Here is a 20,786-nt window from a genome sequence, read left to right as displayed (position 1 = left end):
AACCAGTCTAGCGTGTAGTTGTTGTTGTTATACGTCATCTAGCGCGCGCCGGTAAACGTCCCATGCTGCGTTCATGCAGGCTCGGAAATGCTGAAGCCTACAGAACAAACATCGGTTATAAAAACCTGATACCGATAATTCCCAATATTAAATTTTTTTGTGAATACCGGCCGATAATATAGGCCCTGGACATCCCTAATTTATATATATACAGTGTTTCCTCTAGGATTTTTTTTAGCAGCGGCGGCAGGCCCATCTGAACGCCCCCGCGTCCCATCGGCAAACGTTTTACAGAAGTGACACTTCGCTGCGACACAACAAATATATTTACCGTTTTAATGTTTCCAGATGTTTGATATCAGGACGTTGAGCTGAGAAACTGACAAGTTGAACGTTGTCCAATTAAAACGGACCCACCGCGGTGACGTTTTTGGTGGAGCTGTTAGTTTAATGGTCGACTTGGAAGAAAGCGAACGTTTTGACAATAAGCTCCATCAACACAACAGTATGTGGAGTTAAACTGGACAGCCCCAATAACCTCTGAATAGTTCTACTTGTTGTTAAACTGCAATGTGAGCGGCAGCCAGCGGGGGGGCATTATGTCGGCAGGATCATTTAAAAGGCAACCGTGACTACATTGTGCGTCTGCCCCATTTCTGATACCGCGGAGGCAGAAATTGAACAGCAGCGGGCCGCCGCTCCAAAATCAACATAGAGGAAACACTGTATATACATATCTATACATATATATTAGTGCTGTCAAACGATTAAAATATTTAATCGAGATTAATCGCATTAATGTCATAGTTAACTCGCAATTAATCGCACATTTTTATCTATTATTTTTTATTTTTTTATTCTATTTTTGTCCCATTATTTTTTTCTTATTTTAATGCTCTTATCAACATGGAAAAGTGGATCGGCTTGCTTTGTGCAAATGCTAATATATATATATATATATATATATATATATATATATGTATAGATATATTCAATTTTCAATTCAATTCAATTTTATTTGTATAGCGCCAATTCATAACAGAAGTTATCTCAGGACACTTTTCAAATAGAGCAGGTCTAGACCGAACTCTTTAAAACATTATTTACAGAGACCCAACAGTACCATCATGAGCAAGCACTAGGCGACAAGGGCAAGGAAAAAAAAAAGGGAGAGAGAGAGAGAGAGAGAGACAGACAGACAGACAAACAGACAGGTGCACAGCAACAACAGTATTGGCAATGGCAGGAGGCTCCACCAGGATCGATAAGAATCTGCGAGACGAGAAAGCACAAGAACTCCGGGGAAGAAGTGAAATTAGTAACATGCAGAGTGCAGAAAGGGAGAGGAAGAGAGGAGCTCAGTGCACCATGGGAAATCCCCCGATAGTCTAGGCCTATAGCAGCATAACTAAGGGGACTTAATTGGAGCGTTTTAATGGACTTATTGGGGCAACCTGATAATAAAGAGTTGCAGTAATCCAGCCTTGAAGTAACAAATGTATGGATTAGTTTTTCTGCATCTGTCTGTGATAGGATGTGTCTAATTTTTGTAATATTACATAAATAAAAGAAGGCAGTCCTGGAGGTCTGCTTCATGTGGGAGTTAAATGGCAAATCCTGATCAAAGATAACTCCAAGATTCCTGACAGTAGTGCTAGAGGCCAAGGTAATGCCGTCTAGAGTAACTATATCTTTAGACAGTGAGTCTCTAAGGTTTTTGGGGCCAAGAACAAGAATTTTGTTTTTTTCTGAGTTCAACATCAGAAAATTGCAGCTCGTCCAGGATTTTATGTCCTTAAGACATGTTTGTAATTTAGATAATTGATTAATTTCATCGGGCTTGATCAATAGATATAACTGCGTATCATCTGCATAACAGTGAAAGTTAATGGAGTGATTCCTAATAATGTTGCCTAAAGGGAGCATATATGAAGTAAATAGTATTGGTCCAAGTACAGAACCTTGTGGAACTCCATGACTAACTGTAGTATTTATTGAAGATTCATCGTTAACATGTACAAACTGTGAACGAACTGATAAATATGACTTAAACCAGCTTAGTGCGGTTCCTTTAATGCCAATTTGATGCTCAAGTCTCTGTAAAAGAATATCATGGTCAATGGTGTCAAATGGAGCACTAAGATCTAATAATACAAGTACAGAGACAAGTCCATTGTCAGAAGCAATCAGAAGGTCATTATTAACTTTAACCAGAGCTGTCTCTGTGCTATGATGAACTCTAAATCCTGACTGAAAATCCTCAAATAAACTATTGTTATGTAGAAAGTCACACAACTCTTTGGCGACTACTTTCTCCAGAATATTAGAGAGGAAGGGGAGGTTAGAGATCGGTCTATAGTTGGCTAAAACCCCTGGGTCAAGAGTGGGCTTTTTAAGAAGGGGTTTAATTACAGCTACTTTAAAGGACTGTGGTACATATCCTGATAATAAAGAAAGATTAATCATATCCAGTAAAGAAGTGCCAATTAAGGGAACCTTCGGGCGGACCACACCGGCTACTGGGGGCTGGCTAACTATAGCGGCTAAAGATATCTCAGTGGTGCAGTGCCGTTCCTCTAACTCACTAAGCCTTGCCTCCAGCGCAGTAAATAAACTACACTTAATACAGGTACCATTATCATTAAAGGAGGCAGAGGAATAGCTCAACATCTGGCACACTGAGCAGGACAGAGGAGAGGGAGAGGGAGAAGACATAGCTAACTGCTAATGCTAATGAAGCTAGCGTGTATGAAAAAATTTGAAAGTAGCGAAAAGTCACTAAAAGAAGGAGTAACTCCGAGTGCTTATTTATACATCTATCTAATACATACAGCGCAGTATTATATTGTGATGGTCGGATGTAACCCTGCTGGATGTGTCCTCTGAGTTAACACTTTATTATTTATTTGTCATGTTTCTACTCCATTCCATCAGATGGAAACATCAACATGTCCAGGATTAGGTCATCTACTATGAATCTACTATAAATATACTTTAAATATACATATTTGTTAGTGCTGTAAAGATTCACTGATATGAGTCAGTGACAGCAGTTCAGTCCAGATATTAAACACTTTCTGTACACAACGTATCTGTCTGTCTGTCTGTCTTTTGGAAAAGCAACAATGACTGTAACTCTGAAATCAGACAGATTTTACCATAAAGAAGCAAATATTTGGGATTCACTGGTATTTTATAAAATATGTATTTGAAGGTAAACAATGTCACTTATTTAGAATTGCTTTATTTTAATTTAGAATGTAAAATAAATGTCTACATTAAACAAATGTTCACATTGTTACAGATTAAAATGTCCCTGAATCATATCGTAGCCAATGTATCTCGATATGTATCAGAGCGTCTTAGAAGGGACAGACGGACGCTCCTACCTTACATATATGTATACATGTATGTATATTTAAAGTGGGTAGGACAGATACATTGTGATGGACGTAAGCTTAGTCTAAACATATGGAAGGGACAGACAGAGAGCTCCCTCTGCTGGTGTCCTCTGAGTTAAATGTGTTCTGACATTGTCAGTGGTCTGTTTCAAAGTATGGGCGGTACCTGCAGTACGGGGCTGAGGAGTGCCTGCTGACGATTGGAGGAGTGATGTGTCCGTCACCTGGCTGTGGGGCAGGGCTTGTACCACCTGAGGATGACAGGAGGGTGGAGTGTGACAGACAGCTCGGCTGCGGGTTCGTCTTCTGCAAAGACTGCAGGGAGGGGTACCACGAGGGGGTGTGTCACACTGAGCCGGCCCGGCCCACAGGTGAAGCCTCACAGGTGAGCTGACAAATCAATAAAAAGATCAACTGATCCATCAATAAACAGGTGAGCTGATCAATCATTAAACTGATCCTGCTCTTCAGGGTTTTGTGGTAGATGAGGAGGCGTCGCTCAGAGGGAGGTGGGATCGAGCCTCCCTGCTGCTCCTGCAGGAGTCGACTAAACGCTGCCCTCAGTGTTCAGTTCCTGTGGAGAGAAACGGTGAGAGACCACTTATAGATCTGGTCTGATTCAATTCAATTCAATTCAATTCAATTCAATTCAATTTTATTTGTATAGCGCCAATTCATAACAGAAGTTATCTCAGGACACTTTTCAAATAGAGCAGGTCTAGACCGAATTCTTTAAAACATTAATTACAGAGAACCAACAGTACCACCATGAGCAAGCACTTGGCGACAAGGGCAAGGAAAAACTGCCTGTTAAAAGGCAGAAACCTAGGACAGATCCTCCGGCTCTAGGTGGGTGGTCGTCTGTCTCGACCAGTTGGGGTGAGAGAGAGAGAGAGAGAGAGAGAGAGAGCGAGAGACAGACAGACAGGTGCACAGCAACAACAGTATTGGCAATGGCAATCTAGCAGGACCATGGCAGGAGGCTCCACCAGGATCGATAAGAACCTGCGAGACGAGAAAGCACAAGAACTCCGGGGAAGAAGTGAAGTTAGTAACATGCATTAATGGAACATGAATGAGTGCAGAAAGAGAGAGGAAGGGAGGAGCTCAGTGCACCATGGGAAATCCCCCGATAGTCTAGGCCTATAGCAGCATAACTAAGGGATGGTTCAGGACTCACCTGATCCAGCCCTAACTATAAGCTTTATCAAAGAGGAATGTCTTAAGCCTACTCTTGAATGTGGTGAGGGTGTCTGCCTCCCGAACCACAACTGGAAGCTGGTTCCACAGGAGAGGAGCTTGGTAACTGAAGGCTCTGGCTCCTGTTCTACTTTTAGAGACTATAGGAACCACAAGTAGCCCAGCATTCAGAGAACGTAGTGTTCTAGTGGGGTAATAGGGTACTATGAGCTCTTTAAGATATGAAGGGGCCTGACCATGAAGAGCTTTATAGTTGAGGAGGAGGATTTTAAATTCTATTCTACATTTTACAGGGAGCCAATGCAGAGAAGCTAGTACAGGAGAGATGTGATCTCTTTTTCTAGTTCCTGTCAGTACTCGTGCTGCAGCGTTCTGAATTAATTGGAGTGTTTTAATGGACTTATTGGGGCAACCTGATAATAAAGAGTTGCAGTAATCCAGCCTTGAAGTAACAAATGCATGGATTAGTTTTTCTGCATCTGTCTGTGATAGTATGTGTCTAATTTTTGTAATATTACGTAAATGAAAGAAGGCAGTCCTGGAGGTCTGCTTCATGTGGGAGTTAAATGACAAATCCTGATCAAAGATAACTCCAAGATTCCTGACAGTGGTGCTAGAGGCCAAGGTAATGCCATCTAGAGTAACTATATCTTTAGACAGTGAGTCTCTAAGGTTTTTGGGGCCAAGAACAAGAATTTCGTTTTTTTCTGAGTTTAACATCAGAAAATTGCAGGTCATCCAGGATTTTATGTCCTTAAGACATGTTTGTAATTTAGATAATTGATTAATTTCATCGGGCTTGATTGATAGATATAACTTCGTATCATCTGCATAACAGTGAAAGTTAATGGAGTGATTCCTAATAATGTTGCCTAAAGGGAGCATATATAAAGTAAATAGTATTGGTCCAAGTACAGAACCTTGTGGAACTCCATGACTAACTGTAGTATTTATTGAGATTCATCGTTAACATGTACAAACTGCGAGCGATCTGATAAATATGACTTAAACCAGCTTAGTGCGGTTTCTTTAATGCCAATTTGATGCTCAAGTCTCTGTAAAAGAATATTATGGTCAATGGTGTCAAATGCAGCACTAAGATCTAATAATACGAGTCCAGAGACAAGTCCATTGTCAGAAGCAATCAGAAGGTCATTATTAACTTTAACCAGAGCTGTCTCTGTGCTATGATGAACTCTAAATCCTGACTGAAAATCCTCAAATAAACTATTGTTATGTAGAAAGTCACACAACTCTTTGGCGACTACTTTCTCCAGAATCTTAGAGAGGAAGGGGAGGTTAGAGATCGGTCTATAGTTGGCTAAAACCCCTGGGTCAAGAGTGGGCTTTTTAAGAAGGGGTTTAATTACAGCTACTTTAAAGGACTGTGGTACATATCCTGATAATAAAGCAAGATTAATCATATCCAGTAAAGAAGTGCCAATTAAGGGAACAACTTCTTTAAGCAGCCTAGTTGGGATCGGGTCTAATAGTCAGGTTGATGGCTTCGATGAAGAAATGATTGAAGTTAACTGATGAAGATCGATAGCAGAAAAACAGTCTAAATATATATCTAAGTTTACACTGACAGAAGTCCCTGAACTTGGAGAGCCACTGATAACTGTTGATGGCAGTTGGTGATTAATTTTCTCTCTAATAGTAATAATTGTATTATAGAAGAAGCTCATGAAGTCATTGCTACTTAAGTTTATGGGGATATGTGGCTCAATAGAGCTGTGACTCTCTGTCAGCCTGGCTACAGTGCTGAAGAGGAACCTAGGGTTATTCTTATTTTCTTCTATTAGTGCTGAGTAATAGGCTCCTCTGGCATTACGGAGGGCCTTTCTATAAGTTTTAAGATTATCTTGCCAAATTGAGCGATATTCTGATAATTTGGAAGAGTGCCATTTCCTTTCAGATTTCCTAGCTATTTGTTTTAACTGGCGGGTTTGGTGGTTATACCAAGGTGCTAGTCTCCTATGTTTTAATAATTTCCTTTTTATAGGAGCGATAGAGTCTAATGTTGATCGTAGTGAGCCTGTAGCACTATCGACAAGATTATCAATTTCAGAGGGACACTGAAGGAATCTCCTCCCTTAAATTTAGCTACAGCACTGTCAGATAGACATCTGCTGTAGGAAGTTTTGCCTAATGGCTTATAATCTAACAACATGAATTCAAAAGTTATTAAATAATGGTCAGATAGGAAAGGATTATGTGGGAAGACTATTAAATGTTCAATATCTATGCAATATGATAGAAAAAGGTCAAGAGTGTGATTAAAACCATGAGTTGGTTTATTTACACTCTGACAGAAGCCAATTGAGTCTATTAATGATATAAATGCATTACTAAGGCTGTCATTGTTAACATCCACATGAATATTAAAATCACCTACAATAATTACTTTATCTGATTTAAGGACTAAACTTGATAAAAACTCTGAGAATTCAGATATAAAATCAGAGTACGGTCCAGGAGCGCGGTACACTATAACAAATAGAACTGGCTGCAGTGTTTTCCAGTTTGGGTGAGAAAGACTAAGAACAAGGCTTTCAAATGAATTATAATTTAGTTTAGGTTTAGGGTCCATTAAAACGCTCGAATCATATATGGCTGCTACTCCACCTCCTCGGCCAGTGCTTCGAGGAATGTGAGTATTAATATGACTGGGGGGGGTGGATTCATTTAGGCTAACATACTCCTCGTGGGACAACCAGGTCTCAGTAAGACAAAGTAAATCAATATCATAATCTGATATTAATTCATTCACTAAAACAGCTTTAGAGGACAGAGACCTGATATTTAACAGCCCACATTTCATTCTCTTATTTTGTGCTACTGAGGAGTTGGTTTTAATTTTTATTAGATTTTCATGTTGAACTCCTCTTGTTTTTATTTCTTTAAATAATTTAGGTGGTCGGGGGACAGACACAGTCTCTATGGGGTTTTGGGTGGGTGACTGTTCTAAAGAAAGCGCAGAGAAGTGTGTAAGACAGCAGCTCTGCTCTCTCTGTTTTTATCTGGTCTGAACTGGTCTGATCTGGTCTGAACTGGTCCTAAAAATCTAAATCTTCAATTAAATTCTGTGAAGATGAAGTTACTGATCTGAAACACAGAAAACAAAGATCATTAGTTATTAATAAATGTATTAACCTTGACAAGATATATTGTAAAGACATATAAATCAATAAAAACAGAACAAAACAATGAGGTCTTTAAAAAATTTCCCAGTATTAACATCTTAAGAATAAGGTCAAATGAATGTAGTTAAACCCCCACTCATTCAATTCAATTCAATTCAACTCAATTCAATTAAATTTTATTTGTATAGCGCCAATTCATAACAGAAGTTATCTCAGGACACTTTTCAAATAGAGCAGGTCTAGACCGAACTCCTTATAACATTCATATATATATATATATATATATAACACTCATGTAGCCACAGTCCCTGTAAAAGGTCTCCATAATCTTTCAGATCTGTTCTGAGTACTCCTCCCTACAAACCAACCTGCTGTTAGTGCAGGCACTGCGCTCTCCCTCGCTGTCTCTGAGCTTCGGTTGCAGTCACTGCGCTCTCCCTCGCTGTCTCTTAGCTTCAGCTGCAGTTACTACAGCTTCAGTGTCTGTAAATCCTGATTTCTAGACAGTTTAAGGACAATGTGGGAATTAAAACAGGGAGTCTTCATGTTTTCCATTGGGAACTCTGACTGACTCCATCTGGGGATTATTAGCTGAGCCTATTGGAGCAGACAGTGATAATAGTTCACATATTACTGTAGGTCGGGATGCACCTAGAGTCCTTACCACAGCGGCATGGGTTAGATTCCAACCTGTGGTCCTTTTCTGCACCCCCCCCCCACCCCACCCCCAAAACAAAATGAAAGCATAAAAAGACCAACAAATATATTTTATATATAACACAGAAGTTTGTATTTCAGTAACTATACATAGTATGATTACTGAGTATAGTTACTGTGTACATGTACTGTACATGCAGTATATATGTGAGTAATGAGTGTGTCTGTCTCCCCCTGCAGGCGGCTGTATGCACATGCAGTGTCCTCTGTGCAGAGCAGAGTGGTGTTGGCTCTGTGGAGTTGCCTGGAACAGAGAATGTATGGGAGACCACTGGTTTGGATAATACACACTATCTATACTGCAATCAGCCACCAGGGGGAGATAGAGAGAGAGTCTATACTGCAGTCAGCCACCAGGGGGAGATAGAGAGACAGTCTATACTGTATCACTGTTTGAGAGCTGTCATGGCGTCAATCTTTATAAATGTGGATGTATGTTTGTTTGATTAAAGATCAAATAAAACAGCATTATAATAAAGCTTTCTAGTTTTGTTCTGCAGTTGGAAGAGAATGTTTGTTTGGTACAGATCAACTAATGTCATCATGATTTTAATAGTTTTCAGTGAAAATGGAAATTCTGATATAAAAATCGTCCCCCATTAACTTTGAATCATATTGTAATATCTGTGAAAATAATCACTGCATGATTTTTTTTACTTTATCATGCAGTGATTATTTTGAGTCAGGAACTCGTAATTACAACAACTCTGATGTGACGTGAACGCAGCATATCTGGCAGGAAGCTGTAGGGGATGGTGGGAGAATTCTCCATATTTATAATTTAAAAGATGTTATATTATGTGAAGTTGAATTAGTGGCGGACATTGTAATTAAAACGTCACTGGTTTGAGTTTCTGTCCAAATAAATATTCACTAATTCAAAAAGATTATTATCTGATTGTTGTCAGAGCATGTGAGCGGAGTGAACCGGTTCGAAAATTTCCACTCCTCGCTCACAGACCTGTCAATTTGCGCCGCTCGTCAGCTCCGCCTGGTTCTGTGCATTCTCCGCTCCACTCCATAAATTTTAGCCGCTCCACTCGCTCACCACTCCACTCAAAAAAAAACCTGCATCGTACAACCCTCACCTGCAATCTTCTATTCACAAATAAAACATGAGCTTGGCCGTTTTTCCCCAGGCTACGTATTTTCATTTAATTTAAAAATACTCTTTACCGACTGCAACAATGTCGCCGCATTCTTTTTCTTGTTCCAAATTATCCCCATTTGTTACTTTTACAGGAATAGTACACTTGTACGACTTCTCAGTTTCTTTTCTGAAGTACACATTAAACTAACTTTAAATAGTGTGGGTGTGCGCGCAGGTGCAAAGATGCATTCTGGGTGGGGCATGAGCGACCAAGCGAAATTGGAGCGAGAAATAAGGCTCCGCTCCACCTTTTAAAAAAATTGCCGCTCCTCACTCAACACAAAATCCTTCCGCTGCCCGCTCCGCTCATATGCTCTGGTACACTGATGCAGCACCCTCCACTCGATTTTTTGGTAACTACAGCTGAATGTGGTTCTACTGCAATCAGCCAACCGTCATCGTTCTTTGCATGAAGTAACCCATCAACATCATAACTATTCTTTTGTGGTAGGAGTTGTATGAAAAGGTCTTCTTCATTCATGCAGGAAATAATACAGTTTGTAAAACATACAATATGTAATTTCTGCCACTAGGGGGTCTCTCAAAACAATAACAAGTCTGATGAGGTGGTGAAGCAGCATAACCACTGATTAAAACCGCTAAAAACACTGAATAAAGCAGTTCCACCTTAAAAATGGGGATATGACGCAGCGTTACCTGAATAAAATAACAGTTTGAGCATTGTTAGAAACATCTGGGATAATGTAAGGACATAACTCAACCACATATAGAACATACCTCTAGAGTTTATACACTGTTTAATGAGTAAATGTTACAGATTATAGATTTTCTTCTTCCAACAAAAACAAGTATTTTAAGTATTTTTGGGGGCTTTTATTGCCTTAACTTGATAGTGACAGCTGAAGATAGACAGGAAAGGGGGGCAGAGAGAGGGGATGACACGCAGCAAAGGGCCGCTGCAGCAAGGACTCAGCCACGGTACATAGGCCGCCAGCTCTACCAGCTGAGCTAACCGGGCAACCCTACTGTATATTTTTTAACTGTATATACACCACAGATCTTGTACAGACTGAATTATCTGGTCAACAGAGACAGTTTCTCTAACAGGAGACAGGGACAGAGACAGAGTCCTCCTACTGAGGACACAGAGACACTGAGGAACCAGACCTGGACCAGAACCCGAACCCAGGATAAAGAGGTTCAGTGAATGTGGTGTTGAAGGTGTGGAGGTGGATCAGTGTGTCAGAGGAGTCTGCGTAGAAGGACAGAGTGCCAGCAGGACAGTCCACATACACTGCTACTCTACCAGAGGAGGAGGAGGTCATGGAGGAGGAAGGGGGGAGAGGGACTGGTGTGCCTTTGTTATTGTGCCAGACAGAGTAATGCCCATCAGAGCAGCTCAGACTCCAGGACTGATCGTTCCATCCAAACACAGCTCCCTCTCCTCTCCTGCTGATTCGTTTGTAACTCACTGATATATGAATCTTTCCGCTACACTCGACCTCCCAGTAGCAGCGACCAGTCAGACCATTTGTACACAGCAGCTGTTCCCAGTAGTCAAATCTGTCTGGATGATCAGGATATGACTGATCCTCCTCCACAGAAATCATCTCCCTGTTGTTGTCAGACAGTTTGATGTTTCTGTTCACTGTGTTTGTGTCGACTGTGAGTTCACAGGAATTTGATGGAGAGAACAAGACACAATACAGCTGCAATTATTGATCTATCATCTGATCATTGATTGACACTTTGATGATGACATCAGAGCTGTGAATGAGTGATGTCACAGTGTGAAGATGGTTGAATGTGTGCTGCTTTGTTTTCACACTTACACTTCCTCAGACCTGGTCTCAACCATCGGACTCCAGCAGGCTCCACCCTGAAAGGAGGAGGGGGGTCAGACCAGCATGGAAACATGGACATTACATCGCTCACATACACAGAGGTTATTCTCTACAAATGGACTTACATCTTCACATGGAGCACTTATTATTAATCAGCTGATTTCAGAGAAAGTAGCATGAAATTGCAGCAGAGCCACAAAACCTCTTGTGGAAGAGGTCAGATAAAGAGCAATTTCTTTTTTTTTTTTTTCATTTTCTCTTTATTTAGAATCACATATCAGCACTTAACACATTACGCATAGTTTGATAGAAATATACAGTGATTCATATAGGAGCAATATACATTTTTTACTTTTCAAATGTAGTTTTCTCTAGTCTCACAGAAAAGGTAATTCTTTCCATTACATAGATTTCGTAAACAATGTCATACCATGCCTCTATAGATGGGTCATTTGGTTTAAGCCATTTCTTTGTAATTATTTACAGATGTTGAATGTAGAAAACCAAAGAGAAGTTTGTCCCAATTAAAAGCAATTTTCGTTCCAAATATCATCACTAATTCTGTGTAGACCTTACCCCATAAAACATTTACAATTGGACAGGCCCAGAACAAGTGGTAATGGTTTGCTTCCTGAGAACCACATTTTCTCCAGCAACTGGAGGAACCTGAGTGATGAGACTGCTGAACAGGTGAAATAAAATATCTACTGAGCCAAACACTCTCCAAGAGATTGAGCTTGATATCTTGCATTGAAATTCACAATATTTGGTCCAGACTTCCTCTTTGATGCAACTGTTGTTTCGCTTTCCCATTTTTGTTTAATGTAGATGTTACTATTCGTCTTAACTACTTGGAGTCCCTTATAAAATCTTTTTAATTATTATTTTAAGCCCTGAGTCCGCTCTGTAGGCACTAATAAACATTTTTAACAATTCATTCTCAAATACTTTTTGGCTCTCCGGAATATAACTATTAATGTGATGACGAACCTGAAGAAATCTAAAGTAGCAGCCATATATGATTTGAGCGTTTTAATGGACCCTAAACCTAAACTAAATTATAATTCATTTGAAAGCCTTGTTCTTAGTCTTTCTCACCCATCCTGGAAACCACAGCAGCCAGTTCTATTTGTTATTTGTTAGTAACGCATTTATCTCATTAATAGACTCAATTGGCTTCTGTCAGAGTGTAAATAAACCAACTCATTGTTTTAATCACACTCTTGACCTTGTTCTATCATATGGCATTGATATTGAACATTTAATAGTCTTCCCACATAATCCTTTCCTATCTGACCATTATTTAATAACTTTTGAATTCATACTATTAGATTATAAGCCATTAGGCAAAACTTCCTACAGCAGATGTCTATCTGACAGTGCTGTAGCTAAATTTAAGGAGGAGATTCCTTCAGTGTTTAATTCAATGCCATGTCTGAATTTAACAGAGTCCTATAACGACTTTAGTCCCTCTCAAATTGATAATCTTGTCGATAGTGCTACAGGCTCACTACGATCAACATTAGACTCTATCGCTCCTAAAAAAAGGAAATTATTAAAACATAGGAGACTAGCACCTTGGTACAACCACCAAACCCGCCAGTTAAAGCAAATAGCTAGGAAATCTGAAAGGAAATGGCGCTCTTCCAAATTATCAGAATATCGCTCAATTTGGCAAGATGATCTTAAAACTTATAGAAAGGCCCTCCGTAATGCCAGAGGAGCCTATTACTCAGCACTAATAGAAGAAAATAAGAATAACCCTAGCTTCCTCTTCAGCACTGTAGCCAGGCTGACAGAGAGTCACAGCTCTATTGAGCCACATATCCCCATAAACTTAAGTAGCAATGACTTCATGAGCTTCTTCTATTATAAAATTATTACTATTAGAGAGAAAATTAATCACCAACTGCCATCAACAGTTATCAGTGGCTCTCCAAGTTCAGGGACTTCTGTCAATGTAAACTTAGATATATATTTAGACTGTTTTTCTGCTATCGATCTTCATCAGTTAACTTCAATCATTTCTTCATCGAAGCCATCAACCTGTCTATTAGACCCGATCCCAACTAGGCTGCTTAAAGAAGTTGTTCCCTTAATTGGCACTTCTTTACTGGATATGATTAATCTTTCTTTATTATCAGGATATGTACCACAGTCCTTTAAAGTAGCTGTAATTAAACCCCTTCTTAAAAAGCCCACTCTTGACCCAGGGGTTTTAGCCAACTATAGACCGATCTCTAACGTCCCCTTCCTCTCTAAGATTCTGGAGAAAGTAGTCGTCAAAGAGTTGTGTGACTTTCTACATAACAATAGTTTATTTGAGGATTTTCAGTCAGGATTTAGAGTTCATCACAGCACAGAGACAGCTCTGGTTAAAGTTAATAATGACCTTCTGACTGCTTCTGACAATGGACTTGTCTCTGTACTTGTATTATTAGATCTTAGTGCTCCATTTGACACCATTGACCATGATATTCTTTTACAGAGACTTGAGCATCAAATTGGCATTAAAGGAACTGCACTAAGCTGGTTTAAGTCATATTTATCAGATCGTTCGCAGTTTGTACATGTTAACGATGAATCTTCAATAAATACTACAGTTAGTCATGGAGTTCCACAAGGTTCTGTACGTGGACCAATACTATTTACTTTATATATGCTCCCTTTAGGCAACATTATTAGGAATCGCTACATTAACTTTCACTGTTATGCAGATGATACGCAGTTATATCTATCGATCAAGCCCGATGAAATTAATCAATTATCTAAATTACAAATATGTCTTAAGGACATAAAATCCTGCATGAGCTGCAATTTTCTGATGTTAAACTCAGAAAAAAATGAAAATCTTGTTCTTGGCCCCAAAAACCTTAGAGACTCACTGTCTAAAGATATAGTTACTCTAGATGGCATTAACTTGGCCTCTAGCACCACTGTCAGGAATCTTGGAGTTATCTTTGATCAGGATTTGTCTTTTAACTCCCACATGAAGAAGACCTCTAGGACTGCCTTCTTTCATTTACGTAATATTACAAAAGAGACACTATAAGCCTAGACTATCGGGGGATTTCCCATGGTGCACTGAGCTCCTCTCTTCCTCTCTCTTTCTGCACTCATTCATGTTCCATTAATGCATGTTACTAACTTCACTTCTTCCCCGGAGTTCTTGTGCTTTCTCGTCTCGCAGGTTCTTATCGATCCTGGTGGAGCCTCCTGCCATGGTCCTGCTAGATTGCCATTGCCAATACTGTTGTTGCTGTGCACCTGTCTGTCTGTCTGTCTGTCTCTCGCTCTCTCTCTCTCTGTCTATCTGTCTTTCTCTCTCTCTCTCTCTCTCTCTCTCTCTCTCTGTCTCTCTGTCTCTCTCTCTCTCTCTCACCCCAACTGGTCGAGACAGACGACCACCCACCTAGAGCCGGAGGATCTGTCCTAGGTTTCTGCCTTTTAACAGGCAGTTTTTCCTTGCCCTTGTCGCCAAGTGCTTGCTCATGGTGGTACTGTTGGGTCTCTGTAAATAATGTTTTAAAGAGTTCGGTCTAGACCTAGTCTATTTGAAAAGTGTCCTGAGATAACGTCTGTTGAATTGGCGCTATACAAATAAAATTGAATTGAAATTGAATTGAATTGAATCAAAGAAGTCACTATTGTTTAAACCATGTAGTCTCTTTAATGCGTCAAAACTGTTCACTGTCCTCTGATTAAAAAAGGTGCAGTATGAGAAGAGACCCAGATTAACCCATTTTTTATAGTTAATATCTAGTTTATTTGGGGTTGTGTCGCCTTTAAGGCTTTTTCTCCTTTAGATAATTTGTTGATATTTCATTTTAGTTGGAAACAAGAAGTGAATGAATACTTTAAAGTTTAACAAATTTATTTGTAAATTTATAACTTTATTATGTGCTTGTTTCATGTTACGACATCACATCCTGCTTAGTCACTTCCTCTTTGGTCACTTCCTGTTTATCTGATTGGCAGGAAAGGAGGGTAAACATGTTTTTTATGCTCTGAACCACAATCTGTTCGCATCCACTCTGAAGTATCATAAAGGCAATGCCGTAAGTTGATGGATTTTACATTAGACATGTTAAAGTTCATATATTAGCAGTGATTTCATAAAAAATTATACTTGATAAGTTAATTTAAAAACGTTTTTATTTACAATTATATACAAGCCAACAGCAATGTTACTAGTCTTTATAACTGTATCTACAGTGCAGTACAGCAATGTGTATTCATATATATAGCTGTGTATGTTGAAATATTTAGTTAAAATATTTTTGTATTGCTTTTATTTGCAGTTTCATCAGCATGTTAATGAAGAAGTGTGACAGTAAATGGTCAAACTTACAACGACTCTGTCTTCATTGGCTACGGTTTAACTTGGTGTTTAGTCAGAGTTTCAACACCCTGCACGAGAACACTACAGGGGTCATGTGAGCACCATCTCAAAATCTTTATTTCTTCCCGCAAGCCGCTTTTACTTACAACAGCTAGCCAGGTTTTAAGACTTAAATAATCCATTTATTATTTATTTCCATTAAGTTTCTAATCCATCTTTCATCCCCTATCCTCACCTGAATTGGTATATTCCCTGATATTCTTTCTTCAATTTCTTTCCATCTCGCCTGGTATTCAGAGTTGCACCAACAAAACAAGATCCTCAATTGGGCTGAAATATAATCTTTTAGGCATGGGAGTGCAAGTACTCCTTTATACTTCGATAATTGGAGAGTTTGAAATTTTATCCTTGGCTTTTCCCCCTGCCAGATAAATCTTGATAGTAATTTGTCCCATTCATTAAATTGTTTATCATTTATTTCAACTGGAAGAATCTGGAACAGATAAAGTATTCTTGGTAACATGAGGTCAAAGACTGTCGATCCTGTTTAGCTTTCCTCAACCTGTCTGTTCAGACAAAAGGCTTCTTCAATCACACCTCTTCCTCTTTACACAGCTGATCAAAGTCTGAGTTAATCAGAACAGATAAATTGTAATAATAAATTCAAAATGACTCTTCTGATACTTAAACAAACCATAACATATATATCTCATCAGCTAAATAAATTATCTACACTCTAAAATAATTAAATACAAAAATTGGCTCCAACATTCCAGCTCCTAATTGCTTGAATCTTAAATGTAGCAATTACAAATAACTTAAATACAGCCAATTTTAAATGCATATATCCTTTTTCATACTAACAAAAAATGTCCATTCTTTTAACTATTCTTCAGACTCCAGGAGTAGGCAAAGTTTGTTGACAGGTCTCTGTAGGATGCTAGTTTTAGTTTGAACCAAGACACTGCAAACCAGTCCTTTGCTTCCTGGAAAAGTCTGTAAAATCCGTCCTAAGACACAGGAGTTTCTTGGAACAGAGTCATCTACAATCATGACAAGGTCTCCGGGTTGAAAATTCCTTTTGGGGTTATTACATTTGTTCCTTCTTTGCATGATAGGGAGGTATTCTCTGACCCACCTCCTCCAAAAGAGATCTGCCAGATATTGCACCTGTCTCCATCTTCTCCTGGAGTACAGGGCTTCCTTATTGAACAGTCCAGGAGGCATGATGGGTTTTGTTTTAAGAAGAAGCAGATGATTGGGTGTTAAAGGTTCCACATCATTCAAGTCATTTGTTACAGATGTGATGGGTCTATCATTCATTATTGCTTCCATTTCACATAAGGCTGTTTGCAAAGTCTCATCATCCAGGCCTTATTCTTTTATCACAGAACAGAGGATCTTTTTGAGTGACTTTATAAGTCTCTCCCATACACCACCGTGATGAGCACCTGATGCTGGGTTAAAAAATCCACTTTATACCACCAAGGTTTCTTTGGATTTTGCATTGACTTAATTCTTTCCATGATTGTTCAAGCTCCCTTTCTGCACCAATAACGTTTGTACCTTGATCTGATTTAATCATTTTTTACAGTACCTCTACGGCAAAGGAATCTGCGTATTGCATTGATGCAGGAGTTAGTGTCCAAGCTGCTGGCTACTTCAAGATGAACTGCACGGCTGGTTAGGCAAGTGAAAATTACACCCCACCTTTTAACATTGGTTCGACCTCGTCTTATCACAAAAGGTCCAAAATAATCCACACCAACTGAAGTGAAAGGTGGTAAATCTGGTATCACACGATCTTGAGGGAGATCTGCCATCTTCTGCTCTCTTACTGTGGACTGCATTCTTCTACAGAAAAAACAGTTTCTGATTATTCTACGGGCCGAAGAGTTTGCAGAGGGCATCCAGTACTTTTGTCCCATTTTAGATAGCATGAGATTTCTACCAGAATGGCCAACTTGGATGTGTATGTGTCTTAGAATGATCTCTGATATGTGGGATTTTTTGGGCAAGATTATGGGATTCTTAATGCTTACTGGCATGGCTGATCTGTTGATTCTTCCTCCCACTCTCAGGATACCTTGGTCGAGGATTGGATCAATTTTCAGTATGGAGCTGTCTTTCGTGCAGGGTTTTACTCTTTCAAGGAGAGCAATGTCCTGTTTAAAGTGTTGCTGCTGTTCAAATACCAATATGGCTCTTTCAGCATTTTCCATATCCTCCACAGTTCGGAGCGACCAGTGCGCTCTCTCAATATGTAGCGCAGTAGTGGGGGGGAGCTCCAGACCCTTCATTAATAAATCTTCCAAAAAAGAAATCATTGTGCCGACATTATCTTCAGCTCCTTCTTTTACCCCATGTAGCCTGATGTTATCACGTCTTGAATGTCCCTCCACTTCAGTCAATTTAGCATCCATCTGCTCCTGAAGTTTCGCCAGCTGCGCCAATACATCCTCCGTTGACTAGATCCGTGTCTCTGCCGTAGTGATCCGCTCCTCGGTTTCTTCCACTCTTTTGTTCATTTTGTTAATATCTTCTTTAATGCTGTTACAAATTACAAAATTACAAACATGTCTTAAGGACATAAAATCCTGGATGAGCTGCAATTTTCTGATGTTAAACTCAGAAAAAAACAAAATTCTTGTACTTGGCCCCAAAAACCTTAGAGACTCACTGTCTAAAGATATAGTTACTCTAGATGGTATTACCTTGGCCTCTAGCACCACTGTCAGGAATCTTGGAGTTATCTTTAAATTTGTCATTTAATTCCCACATAAAGCAAACCTCTAGGACTGCATTCTTTCATTTACATAATATTACAAAAATTAGACACATCCTATCACAGACAGATGCAGAAAAACTAATCCATGCATTTGTTACTTCTAGGCAGGATTACTGCAACTCTTTATTATCAGGTTGCCCCAATAAGTCCATTAAAATGCTCCAATTAATTCAGAACACTGCAGCACGAGTACTGACAGGAACTAGAAAAAGAGATCACATCTCTCCTGTACTAGCTTCTCTGCATTGGCTCCCTGTAAAATGTAGAATAGAATTTAAAATCCTCCTCCTCACCTATAAAGCTCTTCATGGTCAGGCCCCTTCATATCTTAAAGAGCTCATAGTACCCTATTACCCCACTAGAACACTACGTTCTCTGAATGCTGGGCTACTTGTGGTTCCTATAGTCTCTAAAAGTAGAACAGGAGCCAGAGCCTTCAGTTACCAAGCTCCTCTCCTGTGGAACCAGCTTCTAGTTGTCGTTCAGGAGGAAGACACCCTCACCACATTCAAGAGTAGGCTTAAGACATTCCTCTTTGATAAAGCTTATAGTTAGGGCTGGATCAGGTGAGTCCTGAACCATCCCTTAGTTATGCTGCTATAGGCTTAGACTATCGGGGGATTTCCCATGGTGCACTGAGCTCCTCTCTTCCTCTCTCTTTCTGCACCCATTTATGTCCCATTAATGCATGTTACTAACTTCACTTCTTCCCTGGAGTTCTTGTGCTTTTTTGTCTTGCAGGTTCTCATGGATCCTGATGGAGCCTCCTGCCATGGTCCTGCTTGACTGCCATTGCTTATATAACTGATATTACTGTTATTATTATTATTATAAGTATTATTATTGCTACGGTTACTGTTGTTGCTGTTGTCACTGCTCATTGTCCCCCATCGTTGCTTTTGTCATGTTCATCATCATCAGTCACTACTATTAGTGTAGTTGTTGCTACTGTTGTTGCTGTGCGACTGTCTGTCTCTCTCTCTGTGTGTCTCTCTCTCTCTCTCTCTCTCTCTCTCTCTGTCTCTCTCTCACCCCAACTGGTCGAGGCAGACGACCACCCACCCCCCCGTCGCCAAGGTCTTGCTCATGGTGGTACTGTTGGGTCTCTGTAATTAATGTTATAAGGAGTTCAGTCTAGACCTGCTCTATTTGAAAAGTGTCTTGAGATTACTTCTGTTATGAATTGGCGCTATACAAATAAAATTTAATTGAATTGTTTAATTGCTGAGTGGAGTCTCTCCTGAATTCTCACAGCTGTTTTAGAATAACACCTAGGCGTACGTCGTGGCTTAGCTCCGAGTCCGTGTCCACGTGCTCATCTTTTTCCATATTGCTGCTAGCTTGCGATAGCTTATCATCCTCTTCTTCGTCAAGGTTTCTACTTTTAGCGTGTTTCTTCTTGTCTTTTTTGGGCATTATTTTAGGCATTGTTTACCCGTAATATCAAACCTTGCTTTAGCGCCTCTCTACTGAAATTCGAGTTATATCGGGCAACTTTTAATTATTATTATTATCGGGACCTGTCGCTCTATGCTGCCATCACGTAGTCCGCCAGACCAGAAGTCTTGATAAAGAGCAATTTCATCACCTCACCTTAGCACATTGCTGGCTACTTTTCCCTGACTAATTCTGACTGATCATCTGATGTAAGACACAAACAGTTTGCTGAGTCAGTGTTTATCAACCGTGGTTGGTGTCAGACAGTCAGAGAAAAAGCTCTTCTTTCAGAAGTCTGCAGCGGAAAAAGACCTCTCCATACCTGAGAGTGTCCAGTCTCCACTGTGGATCCTCCAGTGCAGCAGACAGTAGCTTTACTCCTGAGTCTCCTGGATGATTGTAGCTCAGGTCCAGCTCTCTCAGATGGGAGGGGTTGGAGCTCAGAGCTGAGGCCAGAGAAACACAGCCTTCCTCTGTGATCAGACAGCTTGACAGACTGAAAAACACACAAAACAACACAAACTAAGAGTGCTATGAAGGTTACAACAGTACTGAAGCCTACTGTGGTATTGAGTTAATTCCTTCTATCATCACATGGTATTACCCTGGTATTATGTACCCAGCCGCTCTGTTGTCTCCTGTTGGCACCCTACTACTCATGAAGCAGCGCATCCTCCACTAGAACATTGCTTTTTAGACTACTTGGACCTTTGAATATGAAGATCCTGCCCTTTTCCTTAAGGTTCATGGTTTGCATGCTGCTAATGAGAGTAAACATGGTTACAAACTCAAAGCCTGCC

General features: G+C 39.8%; 1 protein-coding gene across 7 annotated transcripts in view; it reads left to right on the top strand.

Moving 5' to 3' along the window:
* The window catches only part of prkn (parkin RBR E3 ubiquitin protein ligase), a 35,680-nt gene extending 15,910 nt beyond the window's left edge, over nucleotides 1–19,770 (top strand). For 2 of the 7 annotated variants that reach the window (XM_051395711.1, XM_051395709.1), the window contains exons 9-12: nucleotides 3,541–3,786; nucleotides 3,873–3,990; nucleotides 15,398–15,477; nucleotides 17,356–19,770. In XM_051395711.1, coding sequence (XP_051251671.1) covers nucleotides 3,541–3,786; nucleotides 3,873–3,990; nucleotides 15,398–15,477; nucleotides 17,356–17,391 — 480 coding nt within the window. In that variant the 3' untranslated portion in view covers nucleotides 17,392–19,770. Of the gene's footprint in view, nucleotides 1–3,540; nucleotides 3,787–3,872; nucleotides 3,991–8,644; nucleotides 8,964–15,397; nucleotides 15,478–15,720 lie in introns of those variants that run through there. The other 5 variants (XR_007884031.1, XM_051395713.1, XM_051395710.1 and 2 more) reach the window with 5 other exon arrangements.
* Nucleotides 19,771–20,786: the final 1,016 nt, after the last annotated feature.

Source organism: Dicentrarchus labrax, unplaced genomic scaffold (assembly GCF_905237075.1).
Source record: "Dicentrarchus labrax unplaced genomic scaffold, dlabrax2021, whole genome shotgun sequence".
NCBI classification, from domain to species: domain Eukaryota; kingdom Metazoa; phylum Chordata; class Actinopteri; family Moronidae; genus Dicentrarchus; species Dicentrarchus labrax.
This window is presented reverse-complemented; position numbering and strand designations above follow the sequence as displayed.